Below are 21,304 nucleotides of genomic sequence, written 5' to 3'. Positions count from 1 at the left end.
TACCAGACTCTCGTACTTCACTTCATTTCATTTCATTTGTACAGAGAGTCTGGACCTAATCAATTGACAAACGTTAACTCACTTGAAGGCGGGTGTCTGTTGAAGTTTAAAATGATTGGATCTGCCCAGTGCCACTCTGGATCTGCCATAACCAATCGCTAACGTTTGGTTGTGACGTATGTCATGCGCCGGGAATCACGCGCAGGTTGTACACAAACCAAACACCTTGCGCGTCTGCACGAAAATGTCCGTCAACGACAGCTGCAGGTTTTGTTCGTCAAATTTAATTTATCAGGGAAAAATTGCACATTGTAAATCAACTACCGACCTACAACAACAACTCAAACTGGCGTACGACTTTATCGTCATTGTTCTCAGACACGCCCTCTGTTCGCTGATTGGCGGCCGCTGTGGCGGCACCAGAAAACCAAATTACATACAGCAGGTCCAGACCTAGTACTGAAGGGAAATTCAAATTGAGCGGAAGTACTTAGGCGGGCGGAGCCAGGCTAGGGGTGAGCAGGAACAGGCAACCAAGGTGGCAAGGTCAGTTACAGCTCATAAACAGATCCCCCGTAGGTGTTCACGAAAGAGCCACATTCAAACAAATACAGTGAAACAGAATGTGAAAATAGAATTTTCCATTACAGTTACAACCCCACTGTCTAGGGGTAGTGGGGGAGGTAACAGATGTCAAATGGCCGGGTTAATGATGATTGATGTGGGTGAACAATAAAAGGACTGGAAAAAGATGGCAGATATGGGTTTAATGGGCATGCAACTTGGCTCTGGGGCTTGGGGGTTTCCAAAGAAAATATAAATGGAGGTAACCACCACAGGATGGCAGATCTTACCAGCTGCTAAGTAGACCACAAACTTCCCTAAACTTAAATAACCCCAAAAATACAGTTGGTAGTAACATTACTTACCTAAAGTGTCTTAACAGAGAACAGCACTACGTGTTGTTAATGTATTGAGGCCTCTGTCTTACCTGGCCCAAGACTGCAAGGTAGCAACAAAGGACATAGAAATAGTGGGGCTGCTACACAGTTCCCAATAAACACAAGCAGAGAAACTAAGTAACCAATCCTATCAAACTCAGTAGAGGTCACAAACAGAGTTACCCCCAGCCGACCAGAAAGAGAGTGAGAGCTAGACTAACAAAACCGTCTCATCAGTGTGTGGCAGGCCTCCCCTTGCTGGGAAGTGATAAGGTTATTGGTGGAACGGGGTGAGCTAGCGGCAGATTCGGGATTGATGAAAGTTTTTAATGACTGGCACCTGCACAAGACAACAGAGGGAAAACAAGAAATCAACATAACCCAAATGTACACACAGGGTTTTATCTTTGGTCTCCTCGTAGGCTCGCCTTGACCTCTGCCCATGACAGAGACATCGCTATCTCCCTCGGCCCACATTGTCCAACATACAGCTTAATGTTTAGCTAACACACACACACGTGCGCGCCACACACACGCACAGACACATACACACACACGGGACGGCAGGATTAAATCTGAAGCCACAGGGATCCTGCGCTGACCCGGGATGGAGACACAGACACTACACATGAGGGGGGCTTCTTCTTCCGGCATAAAGAACTCAGGTGAGCGTCTAGGTTTCGTTTTGACGGTTGGGCCTTGGATATTTCCCTAATGTTTACCTGTTATTGTTGCTGTCAACCAAGCATTTTCTGGCCTTCGATAGTAGCTACCGGTAACAGCAGCAGTGGCTAGTAACAGTTGAATGGTTGAATTGTGGAATGAGGAATTCGTTCTTTCTGGTCACTGACACAATGTTGGCTTTTCACCCTGTAAAGAGAAATAGTTTTTTAGCTATTGACACGCTTTGTAGATGTGTCGAGTTGAAAATGTGTTGTTGAAGATCGAAGGATTTCTTATCTTGTTATATTGTAATAGCTTTGTTAATCTGCTTGAGCATGTGTTCATCTTTCAAAGGTTGGCCAACACTCAACACAATTAGCACTCTGTGTTCTAGGTGTCCACATTTTTGTTCAGTCGAGGTCGTAATTATTTATTTGTTTTGTGGTGTATGATTGTTTAGACAGGTTCCTCAAGAGAAAATAGGGCACAGCCGTTTTCCAAATATTTGAATTAAAGACGTGAAATTATAAAGTCTTACAAATACATCACATTGCAGGAAGAAAATGTTCCTTGATTGTCCTTCTTTCTTATTTTAAAGATACAGATTTGACTGTGACCAACATGCCTCCATTTACCTTATTATTAGCAAAACCTATGATTCAAAACACAGTATAACGGGTAGTAGAGGGCTCCTCTGTTGTACCTTGGTTATTGTGAAATCGTTTTGCATGCTTCAAGTATAGCCCAACCTCTCTTTCAGTTGTATTTTGGATGGCCTGAGTACTTTGGTTTGCATTATTTCAAAATCTATGATTAACAATTTTTTAATGCGAACGTTAGCGGATGCGATAAAAAACCACTGTATAACGGGAAGTAGAGGGCTCTTCCGTTGGACCTTGGATATTGTGAAATCGTTTTGCAAGCATCAAGTATAGCCCCACTTCTCTTTCAGTTGTATTTCTATAAGGTGTTAATGACAATAATATGCATTGTCCCTTAATATCACGTAACAAATATGATATATTATTATGTAAAAAACAGAAAATGGTTGATACCGTCGAAAGTAACTTTAAATTAAGTCTTTCTAACGCAGAATATATCTTCCCAATTCTTAAGTGAGGTCTCTCTCAAAACAAATTCACCATGATTTATCTATGCTATTATTAACCCACACATGTTTCCTATTCTTAAGTTGCCTCCTCTTCACAGTAAATCCATTATATCTCATTACTAGTGACACCTTGATACACATTATTGAGTTATATTGAATGCAAAGGTTATTTTCTCTTCAGTTGTATAGGGACAAAGTCTGCACATCTAAAAAAAAATGTCTGCACATCTATTCTATTTCCAGTAAGCAACTAGTTAATGATTAATATTTGTACCTTAATATGAAGTGTTGAAAAAATATATGCAGAGGACATTAAATTGTAAACTTAGGGCTGGCCGGCAAACAGCTCTGAAACAATTACAGTGAACAGTTATAATATGTTTATAGTTGTTAAAGGCCATAACATATAAAACTAATGTATCGTTCAGAACTATGAGTAAAATTGAATGTCAATCTAATGTTATTGTCGTTAAACACTTATTTCTACAGACAATGTTGGCAATATGTTCTTCTTGATAATGAAAGCACCTACTGGCATTGAAACACAGTAGGCATTTAGTTCCAGAATGACCACTAAGATAATGGTCTTCCACTACGGAATCATTCATTTAATTCATTCATTCTAGTGTTAGTTATGCAGACCTACATATATTTCATATTTTCATCATTAACATAATAACATAATAATTATGCACATAGTTGTGAGACAATGCTTACGTAGCAAATTCAAGTATGACACACGTTGGATTTCATGAGAATTTGTTTAGCGTAGGAAACCACCCCCGCATCTAGGATTTGACTAATCTGTCCCATTACAGCAATGAATCTGTCACATGTTCCTTGATTGTCCTTCTTTTATATAATACAGAGACATATTTGAGTCTGACCCATGGTAATCGATTGGGTTAAAGACATTAAAAGAACAGCAATCAGACAGATTGTGGCTCCGTTTTCCTTATTTCAAATCCTAAGATTAAAACTTTTAAAATAAAAACTTGAGCGGATGTGATGAAAAAAAAATATATAAAGCAATATTACGTTTTACTTTGGATATTGTGAAATCGTTTTGAAAATATAAATTGTATACCTTCTCATTGATTGGTTTTTGGGATGGCCTGAGTACTTTTGAGTTTAGATCAGTGAAATATAAAGTATAATTTATTAGTTCTTATTTACCACTTATTGGCTTTTTCTTGATAACAAATCAGTTTCTGGAAACAGAACAAATACTATGGTTGTTCTTATGGTTGTACCTATATTCCTTCGACAGGATCCAGTGGGAATGCTAATGCACCGGCAGAGCCGACCGCAAACAGCTCCAGCCTCCAGCCTCTCTCCCCGTTGGCTCGCTTCTACATCTACTCCCTGCATGGCTGCCTCTGCGAGGTGGCCTTCACGGCCACATGTGACTGGTACGACACCCGGGACAGGAGACTGGCAGGACACAGCAGCTTGTGGTCCCTGCCCATGTACGCCTCAGCCATCTTCCTGATGGAGAGGCTGAGGGCTGTGCTGCTGGCCCGCCGCTGGCTGCTGGCGATGCGCCTGGTAGCCTACACCCTGTTCATCTACCTGTGGGAGCTCAGCTGGGGCCTGGGGCTGAGGCTCCTGGGGGCCTGCCCCTGGGACTACTCCGGGTACCGCTACAACCTGGCGGGGCTGGTGACTCTTGAGTACGCGCTGCCCTGGGCTGTGGCATCGCTGATTGCAGAGAAACACGTGATACGGAACACTCTGAGAATCAGGCTGGAGCCGTGAGGCGGGACTGGACTTTCATGGCCTTGTGGATTGATTGGTCGTGTCATAGGGCCCTTATCATAATACAAATGTAATTAAAGGTGTAAACATTTGTAGTTGTATGTGTTTGTATTCAAGAGATAGTCATCATCCGTCTTCCTCAAAGGCCCACTATGCAACATTTTTAGCCAAAATTACATTAAGTATGCAGGTTGAGACTCATGTTGATGGTTCTGCATCCATTTCTGGGTCGATTGGTGGGTGTGTCATTTACCCATGTCGCCTCTCCAGTGAAAAAGCGCATATGCAACTTGCTCTATCCTCGAAAATGTAGTCAGATTGTAGTTTCGAAAATGCTTTACGGCACAGACACACACCCAAACATGGCACCGGCTAGATATAAACAGCCAGTTGCGAGGCAATTGTTGCATTCATCATGGATCAATCGACTGATAAGGGACCCAAGAGGCGACCGTCGGTGGAACAAAAGAGATCAGACACGAGTGAAAGGGGAACTATGCAACTTTTTTGGCTTGATTTACCTTAATATAACAGGCTAATGCCGCTTTTCCACTGCATGGTACCAGCTCGACACGACTCGACTCGACTCGACTCAGCTCGCCTTTTTTGCGTTTCCACCGCGAAAACATGGTACCTGAAGTGGCTGCTTTTTCTAGTACCGCCTCGCTCTAGGTTCCAAGCGGCTGAGCCGATGCTAAAAGGTGACGTCGGCAGACGGCCGGCCACTGATTGGCCAGAGTGTGACGAAGTCACGAGAGCGACATGGCAACCATGCTGGTAACAGCCATAGCAGCGCCGCAGCCAACATATTCCACTTCTTCAACATGCCAGCTAATAATACGAACACGAATACCATCGCATCGATGTTCTCCATTGTTGTTATGTGGGTTCTGTCCATGTGTGGGTTACGTAGGTGTTGTTTGCGTCGCATACAAAAATACGTCACGGTCCTTTCGCGCAGCCGACCCCGCCCACGTCCCGGAGGTACTATTTGCGGTGGAAAAGGACCCGCGCTGCTACCGTGTCGAGTCGTGTCGAGTCGAGCTACATGTGCGGTGGAAAAGCGGCATATGAGTCATTGCGATGGTTCTATTATACATTTTTGTTCGATTGTTCGTTGTTTCGACTCACCCTTGCGCATCTTGGCGGAGAAAAGGAATATGTTTCTGCCGGCGACCCGCCGCCCACTCTCGCGGGAGTCTCGGGTCTCGCAAAGTAACGAATTGCTTTACGGCACAGACCCCCAAACACGGAACCGGCTCGATATAAACACAAGTCACTAAGGGATTGTTATATTCATCATAGATCAGCCGACTAAAAAGAGACAGAGAAACCCAATGTCGGAGGAACAGAAGAAGAGAAAAGGGAGACTGACCGGCAGAGAGGCCAGACACGAGTAAACGTTGGGCAAGCTGTTCAGGAATAGCGTGAACTGAAAGAAAGAGAAGACTGCAAATCAGACGCCGACTCGGCCGTGTTGCTTTTGAAATTGAAAGTACCCTTGGGTGGCCTTTGTCTTCGTGGTATTCTTGATGTAGATAGTCTCTGTACAAATGTGTTTGCTCAACCATTTTGTTGTGAGCCCTGTAAAAATGGTTTTCTCGACCGTTTTGTTGTGAGCCCTGTATGTTTCTAGCTTGCTTGGTTGCAACCATATAAACACCTTTGTTTCCATGGGTGTTTTGCTGTTCGTCTGTCTCGTCCCCCAGATACAGACTGAATCCCCGAATCCAGGTTCTTGTTTATTTAGATTATTATGTTATACCTCGCTAACCCTCTAATCACCACAGGAGGCAGGTCATCTCGACAGATGCATCCCTAACAGGGTGGGGGGCTGTCTGGGAAGGACTTTCGGTAAGGGGCATTTGGCAACCTCCGTGGACGTCAGAGCATATAAATGTCCTCGAACTGAAGGCCATTCACCTCGCCCTTCAGCGATTCCTGCCAGCGATACAGCACAACGTTCTGGTGAGATCGGACAAAACCTCAGCGGTGTATCATGTCAATCACCAGGGGGGGACAAAGTCTCAGAGAGGCTTCCAGGTGGCGGAGGAACTACTGACGTGGGCATGGCCTCGACTTGCCTCAGTAAGGGCTGTGCACATTCCGGGCGTAGCAAACAGTGCGGCCGACATGCTCTCCAGGATGGGACCACTCCCGGGAGAGTGGAGACTGCACACAGACATTGTCAAACAGATCTGGATTCGCTATGAGGTTGCGCAAGTGGATCTGTTTGCGTCAGCGGAAACAACCCACTGCCCAGAGTGGTATTCTCTCAGGGGGCAGGGGGGCAGTTTGGGCCTGGATGCTCTATCACAAGAGTGGCCGACAGGCTTGTTGTACGCTTTTCTTCCGATCCCTCTCATCTCTCAGGTTCTGCAGAGGATCAGGGAGGGCCAACACACAGTCCTGCTGGTTGCCCCACGTTGGCCAGCGAGAACCTGGTTTTCAGATCTGCTCCAGCTACTGCAGGGTCAGCCATGGCAGTTGCCGAGCAGGGCAGACCTGCTGGCACAAGCAGGTGGGCAGATATGGCATCCGAACCCGGTCGCCCTGCGCCTTTGGGTTTGGCCAGTACAGAGCCCGTCACTGAGCGTTTAGATGCGTATGTTCGGGAGACAATCAACAACGCTAGGGCTCCATCTACTAGAGCCTGCTATGCGCTCAGTTGGAGAATTTTCTCAGGCTGGTGCCAGAATATGGATATTGAGCCAGCAGCGGCTTGCCCTGTGCCTCACGTGCTGCGTTTCTTGCAGTCCCAGCTGGACCAAGGCAAGGCGGTTAGTACGGTGAAAGTCTACGCTTTGGCCATTTCTGCTTTCCACCAGGGCACGAACAACGGGCCTCTCGGGAGGCATCCCTTGGTGGGCCAGTTCTTGAAGGGAACATGCTGTTTGCGTCCAGCCCGTACCCTACTCGATTATTATTAATCGCGATAAAACTCACGTCGATTACGACGATAAGCATTAGACATAAATGTAAAAAAAAAAGTTAAAAAATATCGCAGTTTTGCGGTTAATGTCTAAGTACACGCCCATTTCCTAGTGCATGTTTGAGCTTCCGTTCCAGCACCGCAGTGAGGAAAGACGAGAGGAGAGGAGCGTTTTGCGACAGAATAAAAATTAGTGGAACAACGGAGGGTGAAGTAGTCGATAAAAAAGGTTACAAGACGTCCATTTTATGGAAGTGGTTTGGCTATCTCAAAACTGATGAAGCACAGGATAAGACCGTCTGTAAATTATGCCGTCGGTCGGTGCCAGCACACTTGGGAAACACAACTCATTTATTTCAACATCTGAATACATACCATCCCAGCGACTACACAGAGAGTATGAAAATGCGCGCAACAACAAGTTTTGCCCGCCATCCTACCGCAGCTGTCAGCAGCGCGAGCGGGGCTGTTCCAAAACAGCAATCTATCGTGTCGTCATTTGCGGCAGTTGTACCGTATGATGAACAGAAGAGGTTTTCTGAAGCCCTAAATGTGATTAAATGTTCCCTGGCTTATCACAAATATGATAATAAACAAGTGTATGGTTTAACTAATGAACACTCTGGTTTCTTCAGGCTTCAGCAGTATCAAATTATATATCACACACACACAGCCTATCAACAACAATGTAAAAATATGCAAAGACCTCCTGTATTTTTTTTGTCTCGTCTGTCTGTCTTATACATGTATGTGAACACTAACATTGTCATGTCCCTATATATTATTTAATATATAGTATATATCGTGATTAATATCGCTATCGGTCGATTCCGAAAAAATAATGATCATATTTTTTGCAATATCGCCCAGCCCTAGCTGGGACCGATGGTTTCAGCATCACTCACTGAAGCTCCGTACGAGCCCATTGCGGATGCCGATCTACGCTCTTTGTCACTTAAAACAGCATTCCTTTTAGCCCTCTGCTCAGCAAGACGGGTTGGGGAGCTGTGTGCCCTCTCTGTCAGTGACGATTGCCACAGGTGGAGGGAAGGTGGCACCAGTGTGTCACTGTGGCCAAATCCGGCTTTTATGCCAAAGGTTGTTAATAGGCAGTCCATCAATCAGGTTTTGGAGGTGGATGCGTTCCAGCCCGCCTCTGCCTCACAGGCAAAGCAGGAGAGGTTGCTCACTTTGTGCCCAGTGAGCTTACCTGAGCTTACCAGTGAGTTTACCAGCTTACCTGACCCATACATAGCCACTAAGGGGAGCACACTCCAAACTTTTCGTCTGCTATTGGGCAGCAAAGAGCGGCTTACCTCTTTCGAAAAAGAGGCTGTCCCATTGGTTGGTAGACGTTATTTCCCATGCCTACAGAGCAAGCGGGATGCAAGTCCCGCCTGGTATAAGGGCTCATTCAACCAGAAGTATGGCAACGTCCTGGGCTGCCCTCAGGGGAGTGCCAGCTGACGACATCTGTGCAGCGGCCTCATGGTCTACGCCATGCATGTTCACAAGGTTTTATAGGGTGGATGTAACTCGCCCGGCTTCGGCCCTCATGTCCATGACCGAGCGAGGTTTTAACAATTAATTTTTAAAAATGTTAACAATACGTTCCTCGCAACCATTTTGGTATTAGTCATCCCTTTTTAGACCTCACTCTGACCCCGTAGTGAGGGTCAGAGTGAGGTCGATACAGATCGTAAGTTACGGATGTAACTATGGATCTGTGAGACCGAGGGATGACCGTCACTATCTTCTGTCGCTCAGAACAGCCTGAGGCGATCCAGGTAGGAGGACAAACCGGTAGCAATCCATGCTATTTACAAGCGTGGGACGTTCTGCTTCCGGAGGTCATGGGCATGACGATTTTGACATATGGTCTCGGTGACAGGCAGAACGATGTACTCATTCCTTTTTAGACCGTAGTGACGGTCATCCCTCGTTCTCACAGATCCATAGTTATCCATCCGTAACTTACATTGTGCTGAAGAAAGCTTCCCCAGACCAACGTGCAATCTACGATTGAGCTTGAGGGGCGTTCACTCTCCTGGTGATAAAGAGACGGCTCGCCAATGATGACGCTCAAGCTTACGCGTGTTCCTGACAGCGACCGTTCATATGCACTTGGGAAACAGCCTGTTGGGATTCTATCCCTTAGGGCGCACTCACACTAGGCAAGTTTGCCTGTTCCGTGCTGCAGGAAGATTCAGCATGATTCCTCCCCTCCCCACTCCCCCCGCCGGCCCGTGGTCACACTGCTCCCAAAGGTTGGGGCCTGAGCATGATTGCTCCTTCATACATACGTCATCACGTCGTAATACGATAAATACGTCATCACCAAGTGATGACGTGCCGAGCTGCGACTGAATGCTGTCGTCGGCCCAAATTTCAAGTAAACACTCGCCTTCACTCTCGCACCAACGTAAACCCACTCGTGAACCGCTTGCCGCCATTGTTTAAAATGATTGTTGTGGGGAACGGCATGGACCTATAAAGAAAGAAGGGTCGCTTAAGGACTACGTCATCCAGCTCACGTTGCGTATCCGCGCGTGTCATCTCATTAGCATCTGTACTTTGGCCACGGCACACCTCTCCTAAGCAAGCAGATCTCCTGCAGGAGATCTACACGGTACCCAGAAACCTGACCCCACCCCCCCCCCCCCGGGTCTGGGACCCGTCCCTGTAATACCCTAGTCCTGTTATAGCAGGCCTCACCACCCCTCTCTCTCTCGTCTGAAGGTGTGGGACAAGGTCAACATCATCATCATCATCATTATTCCCCCCCCAGAGAGAGAGAGAGAGAGAGAGAGAGAGAGAGAGAGAGAGAGAGAGAGAGAGAGAGAGAGAGAGAGAGAGAGAGAGAGAGAGAGAGAGAGAGAGAGAGAGAAAACGAGAGTGAGCGAGAATGGGAGAGAACGAGAGCGAGAGAGAGAACGAGAGAGAGATTGAGAGAGAGAGAGAGAGATTGACTAACAAGACGATGCTAACAGGACGATAAAAAAAGCACATACAGTATCGCCACTGTATGGAAGGCAACACTTGCCCTTATCTAGAGCTGGTTTACCAGTAGCCTACACTACGTTTACAACTGAGCAAAGTCATGCCAACAGACGTTACAATGTCAATCAGTAGTAAAGTATGTGATATGATATATATGATATATATTATTTTATATTATTAAAACGTTCATGTTCCGCCATGTTCATGGGCGTCACGTGTAAACCATACGTCACCAACTGGGCAATTCTGTTTTCAAAATTTGGCCCGAGTTGCCGAACGGCAGTAGAATCAAAATAGGGACATGAGGTGTCGTTCACGCGAACTTTCCGACGGCGCGAAAATGTTTTCTCCATAATTTCCAGCGATGTGAACGCACCATTTGCCTCGCAGTAGCCAGGCTACGCTATTCATTTAATCAATTCATTCTAGTATTAGTTAAACTGTCTGTCTACCTATTTTCATAACCTCTAAAAACACAACCATGCAGGTATTTGTAAGACACTGCTTATACCTTACTAATTAATGTCCACACAGGTTGGATTTCATGATCATTTTTTAACCACACCCACATCTATTACTGCACTGGGAATCTATTGTTTATTTTGGAAACCCCATGGACCCATGGGAATCTGCAGGTATCAGCAGTTCAAAGAAAGGCATTCAGATTGCCTCCACTTGCCCTAATTCAAGATTAAAACTTTAGATACAAACTTGAGTGGATGTGATGAAAATAAAATAGAGAAAATAGAGACCATTAAAGGGACACCTACTTCCCTTTCTATACTAGAAAGGGATAGGTGTCATTTCAGTTGTAGCCTACTTTGGGTATACAAGATAATGGTCAACTACTTCAACTACTGATTCATTCATTTAGTTAAAGTGTTAGTTAAGCTGTTAACATATGTTTTTATAATTTACATAAACAACTATGCACGCATTGGTAAGACAATATTTATGTAACAAATCGAAGTACATATAGGTTATATTTCATGATATACCTAACCTATTTATAATCAACCCTTTATATAAGGACAATGAGAACAAAATCTGAAGGCTTAAGTACTATAAATCAATTGAAATTCCTCTTGGAGTACTTGCACTTAAAGTAAAATTTATAAAAACACAATCATGCAGGTTTGTAAGACACTGCTTACGTTACAAATTCAAGTCCACACAGGTTATATTTCATGATAATTTGTTTTGCCATACTTCCACACCCGCATTTATGATATCAGTTATCCGATGATCTCCTGATTAAAACAGGCATGGGCGTTGCAAGGAATGTGATTTTTTTTTGTTCTTGCACATAACCGTGTTACTGTAGTTCCTCACACTGATGATGAAATTAAGTTATGAAATGTCTGGTCTCGATATATTTAGAAAAAAAATGTCAGTATATTTGCTAGGTCTAGGCTACACAATGTTAACCACGTGTGTTCATCCGTTTTGGCTGCTGCATTGGGATAACAAATACATTTGAGTAAAGAGTAGTAGGCTATCTGCCCGTGTTAAGGGATGGCTATGCAACGAAATTGAATGCATGCTCATTTTTTTTCTTCTAATAGCGGCTATCATTAAATGAGGAAAGAACAGTGGAACAGGGGAGTTTCCTTTGAGCTCTTTAGACTGTGCAAGATTGGTGTATATGGCGACACATTAGTGCCATAAAGCACTAATGTGATTAAACATGCATTCGAGCGTATTCTATTATTTCACAAGCGTAGATATTGACTGCAAGCGAGCAAATCATCTCTGCGCACGCGCACTCAGAGCGCTGCTCACCGAGCGAGGAAAACTATGGAAGCATATATGTAGCAAAATTCAAATGGCAATGCAATTTGCAATTTGATAATGTAATTTGTAAATACGTTATTCAAAGTGTATTTTAATATGCAAAGTGACAATGCAATCCTCAATTACATTTGCAAAAGTTATAACAATAAAAATACAATAACATTTTGTCAAATTCTTTTGAGTTCCTTTATTCAAATTGAAAAGCTATAGCGTCCCCGTGATTGCAATCCACTTCGCCACGCTCCGTGTGTTGCAATATTCAAATGACATTTCAATCCGCAAAACGGAATCCAAAACGGAATCCAAAGAGGAATACAAATAGGAATCCAAAACGGAATCCAAAGAGGAATCCAAATAGGAATCCAAAGAGGAATACAAATAGGAATCCAAAAAGTCAATATGCAAAGTGGCAAACGTATCAGCCAATCAGCGTCTGGACGTCACTTTCTATTGTCTCCAAATATCTCCACGGCAAGGGCGTAGGAACCGGGGGGGACGGAGGGGACGTGTCCCCTCCAATTTTCGAGACAGGCGCATTTGTCCCCCCCAAAAAATTATACCGCAAAATATATATATATTTTTTTTATATTTTACTCGCTATTATTTTGAAAGCGCAACACAGCGTCTTGTCACCTGCCCCATGTATGGCAGCGCGCAGGGTTGGGGGCGGTTGGAAGTTATAAGGACTTCAGGCTGGAAACGCCTTCGAATCGCTGCCTAGAAGAAAAGTTGCCTGCTTTCCATCGGGGACGTAAGCGCCGCTGTCACCGCTGCTGATCGCTGCCAGCCTGCAACTCTAATCGCGTGATCTCGTGATCTCGCGTGAATACGGCTGTCTCGCAAGACAGCCATAAGCTGCCGCATCCCATCAACGGCTTCAGACTGTTTGAGATGCGGGTGTCTGCAGCTAACGCAACAGGTTAGAGCTGTTAAAATGAAAAGACAGCAGTAGAATAGCAGAGAAGTTTTAGTGTCCTCCGCAGGCTCAAAACCTGGCTCCGGTCCACAATGTCTCAAAACAGACTCAACCATGTTGCTGTCTGTCATGTCCATCAGGATAGACTTGACTTACTGACAAGAAGTCAATTTGCAAGCATTTCGTGGCTGCAAATGACAGGAGAAGAAAACATTTTGGCTCTTTTGCCTAGGCCATAGTTTTTCAACCTTTTGTGTGTCACGGCACGTTTGACACTGTTGGATAACACTACAGTGCTATCTAGCTTTTATTTGTATCAGTTTTACACACTAATTTATATTTATCAGTTCATTGCATCCATTCTAATGTCGTTTTCGTTTGCCTTCACACACCAATCAGTTAGTGGAAATGTTCGAATAATATCACATAGGCCTACTCGAGATTAAAAACAAGTTACATTTACGTTTACATTTAAGGCATTTAGCAGCCGCTTTTATCCAAAGCGACTTACAATAAGTACATTTGTCATAAGAAGTGCATCAATATATCGCTGTCGGTACAGAAAGGATGTTGATAGAACCGTTGGTGTATATGTTAAAATTCTTGATGCTGTTTTTCCCTTTAACCTTAACCTTTGCCTGTGTGTTCATTGAGGCATAAGATAGGCTACAACTAAGAAAAGAAAAGGTATTCAGAAAATACGAATTCAAATTTAGATCAATATTTTTCACATGTTATTTATCAGTCTACAAAACTGTATGATAAGGCCTGCAATTAAATAATTGATTTGATATGTATCAGTTCAATACTGTCATTCAAAATGTGTTTTCCTTTATAAATGTATATTTTTAGAAGAATAAAATACATTTGTGAATGTTTTGCAGTGTAGTTCATTTATGACATATTTCTCTTCGAACCATCAATGAATCTGTCAGGTTTCCGATATGTGTCCCCTCCAATGTTAAACACGTTCCTACGCCCCTGCTCCACGGTAATAATAATAATAATAATAATACATTTAATTTAAAGGGCGCCTTTCAAGACACCCAAGGTCACCTTACAGAGCATAAAGTTATCATAAATAGTTTAAAACAACACATTGTGGAAAAATAATAATAATAAATAAATAAATAAAACAAAAACAAGACAAAACAAACAAACAATCAAGACAGTGATCAGTTAGACGTATTGTGCGAGTTTGAACAGGTGAGTTGTGACTTGAAGGTTGTAATGGTGTATGACTGTTTTATGTGTGGGGGGAGGGAGTTCCAGAGCCTGGGTGCTGAACAGCTGAATGACCGGGCACCCATTGTAGTGAGTCGTGATGTGGGGATACATAGTAGTCCAGCAGAGGTTGAGCGGAGGGAGCGGGAGGGAGTGTATTCTTGGAGGAGGTCGCAGAGGTAACTGGGTGCTAGGTTGTGGAGAGCTTTGTAGGTGAGGAGTGGGTGGAGACGGTGGGTCACCCGACCCTATGTTTTGCACCCAGTACCTGTAGCACTTGGGAAATCTTTGTGTATACCACACTGGCGTCAAAACGTACCATTGAGGATAAGTCGTATCCTATCTCCCAGAACACGCACTCTATCTACTGCATCTGTGTCTTCAACACGATTGTTCTCCACATCATCGGCCAAACTTCGGAGCGCATCAATAATCTCCATTGGTGACCATGGACCATAGGCTACGAACTAGAAGGGAACAAGGAAATTACGAGCAAGTGACGTAGTTGCCGCCCAGACGCTGATTGGCTGATACGTTTGCCACTTTGCATATTTACTTTTTGGATTCCTATTTGTATTCCTCTTTGGATTCCTATTTGTATTCCTCTTTGGATTCCTATTTGGATTCCTCTTTGGATTCCTCTTTGGATTCCTCTTTGGATTCCGTTTTGCCAAATCTTTTGCAAAGCGTTCGTTTTGCGGATTGAAATGTCATTTGAATATCGCAACACACGGAGCGTGGCGAAGTGGATTGCAATCACGGGGACGCTATAGCTTTTCAATTTGTATAAAGGAACTCAAAGAATTTGACAAAATGTTATTCTATTTGTATTGTTATAACTTTTGCAAATTGAATTGAGGATTGCATTGTCACTTTGCATGTTAAAATACACTTTGAATAACGTATTTACAAATTACATTATAAAATTGCATAATGAATTGTCAAATGCATAATGTAATTCCAAATTGCATTGCCATTTGAATTTTGCTACATATATGCTTCCATAGAAAACAGCTCCTCGAGTATGAAGGTATTATTGTGCGTTGGAATGCGTACACTAAAGTCACAGTAAATTTGAAGTCGACTTCAAATTTACTGTGACTTTAGTGTACGCATTCAAATTCTGCAGTTACAGGTGCTAAAGACTTTTGCTACAATAATACCTTCATAGAGGAGCCAGCTGTATAAATACTCTCACACACACAAACGGTTCATTAGAGAAGTGGTTTGAATCTCCCTGTGCACATACTGTAGCCGCTTGCCAGACTGTTCATACTTGAATAAACGGTAACCTGAACTGCAGCCTCATACTTCCAAAGCTCACGCCACACACTGGCATCAAACATTTGGGCAAGATGTTCTTGAAGTCTCGATCATTTTTCGACCATAGTAGGATAACAACCAAATTCCAGAATGCAGAAGTTATGTAAGGGGGAAGGGCTTTGGTCGACTGTGTGTCTGCTGAAATAATAGACACACACACACGCACACACACACACACACACACACACACGCGCACATGTAACATTCTTATGCAATATTACATAAGAGTTTATTATTTTTCATAATGTTTGGTCGATGTTGGTCTAATGTTGCGAGATAGGGGACACTCTCGCCGCAAGGCGTACTCTGGCCTGTCGGTCCTGGCGGATTTTATTAGCGACCAACTGCAGTAATCTGGACAGCTTCACGGGTACCGATGGATGTACGCTAAATGCAGGGAGCATGGACTGCGTGTGAGGAAAGAGGATGTGCGGTTGTTGTTGAAAGAGCTCGACCCAGTGGAGTGTCACGAAGGGCGAGACGTCTCAGACGACGAAACTAACTACTAGTGTAGATAATAATAGTGTACATAATATACAGCTAGTATTACTTTTCATACCCTGACATGTTTTGATTGTTAATGTTCCTGCAGTCTTCTTCTAAATGTCACATGATGTTGCTGTGGTGTCAAGACAGCTGATTTTATACAGGTTTCAGGTCATCCTACTTGAACCGGCAGGACGACCGCACCCCCTGCTGTATACAATCAGCTGTCTTGACACCACAGCAACATCATGTGACATCAAGAAGAAGACCGCAGGAACTTGTAATGGTATGAGAAGTAATACTAGTCTGATTACAAGAACAATCAAGTCAATTGTTCTTGAACCAGTACAATTATTAATTCATTGTTAAGTTTTTCATAACGTGGCCAGTGAAAAATATGGCCTGAAAATATCAGGAAACAGCACCAAACTTGTTTGGCAATTTTTTGTTTATTCAGAGTTCCACATACGGGATAGCAATATAGTTACAGTAATAAAGATTTTTCCAGTCTCAACAAAAACATGAATTGTGTGTGTTGTCGTTTTTTAACCCCTCTCTCAGTATATGAAACTACAGGTTGTAAATGCACAGATAATTTCAAAATGCTTTTCTGTCGGTAACAAGTCAATATTTGTACTGATTGGCCATCAGAAGTTCAGAGTTCGATAGATAGGCCTACATCCATTTTTTTGGTCCCATCATTTGAAATCCAATGATATTCTATCATGAAAGACTCAGAATAAGTATTCACATTTAGTTACTGAAGCCAGTTAGATTTTTTGTTAAATACAATTCTAACTGAAAAAAGTGATACATTTGTTAAAGTAAAGTTCTGAAATTGATACACATTTGATTTACTTTTTACAAGTCTATAAAACCCCCCCTAATTTCTGTGTTTCTAAACTATCGTTTAAAGTAGTGATGCACCGAATATTCGGCCACTGAACATGTTCGGCCGAAAATGGCCCAAAACATAATGTCCGGTTTCGGCCGAAGGAGTAAAAAGGCCGAACATAATACACCAAACTTTTTTATTTATTTATAAAAAAAAAAAAAAAGTTTTACTCATTTATTTAAAGGTGGACTGTTCTTAAATTCTTGCTATAATGTCTACTGGAATGTTAGAAAACGTTCAGTATTAAATAAATATTTTGTATCAAATTTGTAATTGATTTTTTTTATTGAAAAGCGAGACAAAAAAGTTTATAAAGGAAATTCAATTGTTTGATTTATGCAATGGGGAAAAATTAAAGCAAAATGAATGAAAAACGGTAAAAGCCACATTCGGTATTCGGTTTCGGCCTTCGGCCAAGTTTTTCAGTATATTCGGTTTCGATTTTGGCCAAGAATTTTCATTTCGGTGCATCCTTTAAAGGAATATAACATTTGCCAAAAGCTAGAGATGTTGAGCTATGACTTTAAAGGAAACTTATAAAGGAAAAGGACAGCAAGGTGAGTTACTTATGTTACCAAAAAATCCTGCCACTTCGAAGCTCAACACAAGACACAACTAAATACGCCTGACCTTGTGGCATCCCGCCCCGTAAGCCTCGGCCCGGACCAGCCCGAGGCTTGGTCCTGGACGGCGTGTACCGCCGTCACCCACCAGACGGCGACCGAGAGCAGCCCTTTCGCCTCCCCAATCAGCGTGATTGGGGGACACCTGGCCGAACGCCAGAGAGACTCTTTAAAAGGAGCAGGTGGACTGGCAGCACGGCACGCACGGGAGAGCAAGGAAGAAGGTAGCGCTCTGGTGCGAGAGAGCCAGAGGCCCACGGAGGCCCTAGAGACCGCGTCTCCTTCGTTGTTTGATTTAAGTTGATTGTAAATAAATGCCTGCAATGGCTTATCCCGCACACCAAAGTGTCGTTTATCCGTGGAACCCGGCCCAACCGAGCACCGGGTTACCACATATGGTGGAGAATGCAGGCAGGATGAAGATCCCACTACGACCCCCCGGTACAGGAGCGGTACCGGCCGCCGCCGCAAGAGACGCTGCCGCAATCGCAAGGGACGTCGCCGCTGCCGCCAGAGACGTCACCGCTGCCGCCAGAGACGTCGCCGCTGCCGCCAGAGACGTCGCCGCTGCCGCCAGAGACGTCGCCGCTGCCGCCAGAGACGTCGCCGCTGCCGCAAGAGACGCTGCTGCCGCCGCAAGAGACGCCGCTGCCGCCGCAAGGGACGCCGCCGCCGCAGCGGGAGACAAGGCCGCAGCGCGAGACCGGGACGGGACGGCGCCGCCGGCCGGCGCGGACGTGGGGACGGGTCGGCCCTGTATGCTGGCGACCTGCTGGGCACGGACGACGTCCCGGAGCCCGACCATACCAGCAAGGGTTATGAACCAGGACACGCAGGCCATATTGGACACTGGCAGCGTGGTCACCCTCCTCCGCCCCGACTTGGCGGGAGGGAGGGAGGGAGGGAGGGAGGGAGGGGAAACCCATGGAGGTGGCCTGCGTGCACGGGGACATACGGACCTACGAGTCCCGCCATGTGGTTATCCGGACACCACGCGGGGTGTACACGGCTCGGGTAGGGGTTGTTCCCCACCTCCCGGTACTGCCCGATTTTCTGCCGGCTTTGGGACCCGGCGCTAGAGTCCCGGGGTAGGAGAGATGCGGCAGCCGCCGCCGGCGCAGCGGGAGACGAAGCGGCGGGAGACGAAGCTGCGGGAGACGAAGCGGCGGGAGACGAAGCTGCCGGAGACGAAGCTGCCGGAGACGACCCTGCCGGAGACGACGCTGCCGAGGCCTCGTCCCGAAGGGATTCCTGCCTGGGCCCTGGGCCCTGTCTTTCTCAGGCCCCTTTGGATGCCGTCATTTAACACGGCGCTCTTGTTGGCCTTGGTTTCTGCCAAGCGGGCCGGTGAGCTAACCGCTCTGTCTGTCAGCCCGAGTTGCTTGTTGCTAAACGAGGACAGCTCCTTTGCGTTGCTCAGACCTAATCCTGCGTTCCTCCCGAAGAACATTGATAGTTATTTTCGGTCGAGGGATATTGTGCTTAAGGCCTTTCACCCCCAGCCTCATTCTAGTGAGGCGGAGGCGGAGTTGCATCTCCTGTGCCCGGTTCGGACGTTGGCTATGTACGTGAATCGTTTGGCCGCGTTCCGCTCCACACAACAGTTGTTTGTGTGTTATAGCGACGCTGGCAGGGGCCGCGCTCTCTCTAAGCAGCGGTTTTCTCGCTGGGTATGTGAGGGTGTTTGCTTAGCCTACTCTCGGCAGGGCTTGGCGCCACCGTTGGGCGTTAAAGCTCACTCCACACGGAGCGTGGCCGCTTCAACGGCTCTACTCAGGGGCGTTTCGGGCGAAGACATCTGCGCGGCTGCGTCTTGGTCTTCCCCCGGCCCCTTTGTCCGTTTTTACACGTTAGACATGTCCAGGGGCTCACTCGGCAACTCTGTGCTGGAGTCCGGGACCCCTTTTACGGCTTAAGAATATAGACATGTTCTTTAAAGCGGCGTGGTTGGATTTCCTCTCGCCGGCTGGCGAGTTGCCGTACGTCCACACCAGGAGCGACCGCTCACAAAGTTTCGCTGCGAATATTTCTGTTCGCTTTGGTCGCTCAAGTCGCTCATGACGTACAATTCAATTATGCAGACGCATTTAAAGGAGCCATCTGCTTTTAGTACAGACAGCCATATCAAAGAGTTAACTCCCATACGCTTTGGCCATATTGCCGAGACGGTTTTGCTTGTTGGATAAAGTGCTTCGACAACAGTGATTCCCCCCAATATAAAAAAAACTCCTAAAATGTAGGCTAATTACAACCGAGAACAAAAAAACCTGCGTGCTGTAGTAGGCTAGTTAAAATATGTTTCACTGATCTCCATCTGCACTCATTCGTCGCACTCAAAACAAATAGACATTGGCGCACATGGCTAATTTGCATACGTGCGCAGGACTGGTTGGCTCCGCAAAGCAAATAATGGAACATATCTATCTATCTATCAACGCGTGTCTATTTTTAATGTGAAGTATTGTGTGTATGTCCAGTCAGACTTGTTCTGTGGTAGGCTACTGTCCTGTGTGGGCCGAACCACCTAAATGGATTCCCGACGATTTGTGTCGTTTGGTATTAATAAAGACTTGACTAGGCTATCTATCTATCTAGACTATTTAATTAAGAATTATTCACCTCAGGCTCCGTGAATAGTGGGGAATATAGGGATAAAAGCCAAGAGATATATTGTCATTTATCCCTCGTCTTGTCGATTAGTTTGTTTATGTGACGATTTCAAAAACTTTTTGGGTTTTGTTTAAAGCATGCTACACGCGATTGGTTGGTTAGATTGGTGGCATGGAAAGCAAATGAAAATGATTCCCGCTTAAATACGAACGTTCTAGATGTATAAATACTCCCGCTTATCATCACTTGGTATCCAAACCACTATGGCGTTTCGATCTCTGAACTGAAAAAGGGTTGGGTCGTACAACACCGGGTGCCCAGTTACAGCCGCGATTAATACTTCAGCCGACATTTTGTTCAGTGAGTGAATAAAGGTAGGTAGGAACCAAAGTGCCTGCCGGTGTTCCCTGGGATCCACGCAAGTGAAGAGCGTCTACATTCCGATTGGCTGTCAGTGTTTGGCCGCTAAAGCGTGTCATAGTCATTTGCATAAAGTTAAAACGTTTTCAACTTTTTTTTGACACTCTGGTCGCTCAACTTTGGCCGCTGGTAGCGTTGGTCGCTTTGGTCGCTTTGGTCGCTCTTGCCCATAGAAAGTGAATGACTTCCGGCGATTTGGTCGCTCAATTCGCTTCTGGTGTGGACGTACAGGACTTGATTACCAGTCACTCTCCCACTTTATTTCAAATGAAAAACAGGCTAGGGGGGTTTTCTATTGGCTCGCCAATTGTCGGGTGGTTTTGTTTGCCAGTGTGGCACTCCCGCCGTTTTCTTCATATAAGAAACGGCCGAGAGAGTCCCATTATTGGAGAGCCGGATTCCGTAGCTCCGCCCCCGGTGGTAGCGGACCTAATGGAAACCATGTTGCTCTGGTTTTTTCTTTTCCTTTTCATGGGTTCCATGAAGCACGGATTAGAGCCGGAGTCTTCACAGACTCACTTTTTTCTCCCTTGATCATTGCCTTGCTTGATCTAGGAGGAATTTGTTTTTTATTAAGCTGTTGTGTTTTACACTTCCTTGGCTTTTTG

At 45.0% G+C, this 21,304-nt stretch overlaps 2 protein-coding genes across 2 annotated transcripts in view; one reads left to right on the top strand and one right to left on the bottom strand.

Moving 5' to 3' along the window:
• rel (v-rel avian reticuloendotheliosis viral oncogene homolog) overlaps positions 1–21,304 on the bottom strand; it is a 115,839-nt gene that overhangs the window by 31,722 nt on the left and 62,813 nt on the right. The window lies entirely within an intron of this gene.
• tmem229b (transmembrane protein 229B) lies at positions 1,449–4,564 on the top strand. The gene is made up of 2 exons (XM_060073389.1): positions 1,449–1,606; positions 3,986–4,564. The coding sequence occupies exons 1-2, from the start codon at positions 1,549–1,551 to the stop codon at positions 4,471–4,473; spliced, it is 546 nt and encodes a 181-aa protein (XP_059929372.1). The 5' UTR covers positions 1,449–1,548; the 3' UTR covers positions 4,474–4,564.

The sequence above is a fragment of the Gadus macrocephalus genome, chromosome 15 (genome assembly GCF_031168955.1).
Source record: "Gadus macrocephalus chromosome 15, ASM3116895v1".
Lineage (NCBI taxonomy): Eukaryota > Metazoa > Chordata > Actinopteri > Gadiformes > Gadidae > Gadus > Gadus macrocephalus.
The sequence above is the reverse complement of the archived record's forward strand: the minus strand, read 5'-3'. Positions and strand labels throughout refer to the sequence as shown.

Coding starts and splice junctions, on each gene's coding strand:
- tmem229b (XM_060073389.1), top strand. CDS start 1,549: ATGGAGACACAGACACTACACATGAGGGGGGCTTCTTCTTCCGGCATA. Junction 1,607..3,985: donor TTCCGGCATAAAGAACTCAG/GTGAGCGTCTAG, acceptor TTCCTTCGACAG/GATCCAGTGGGAATGCTAAT.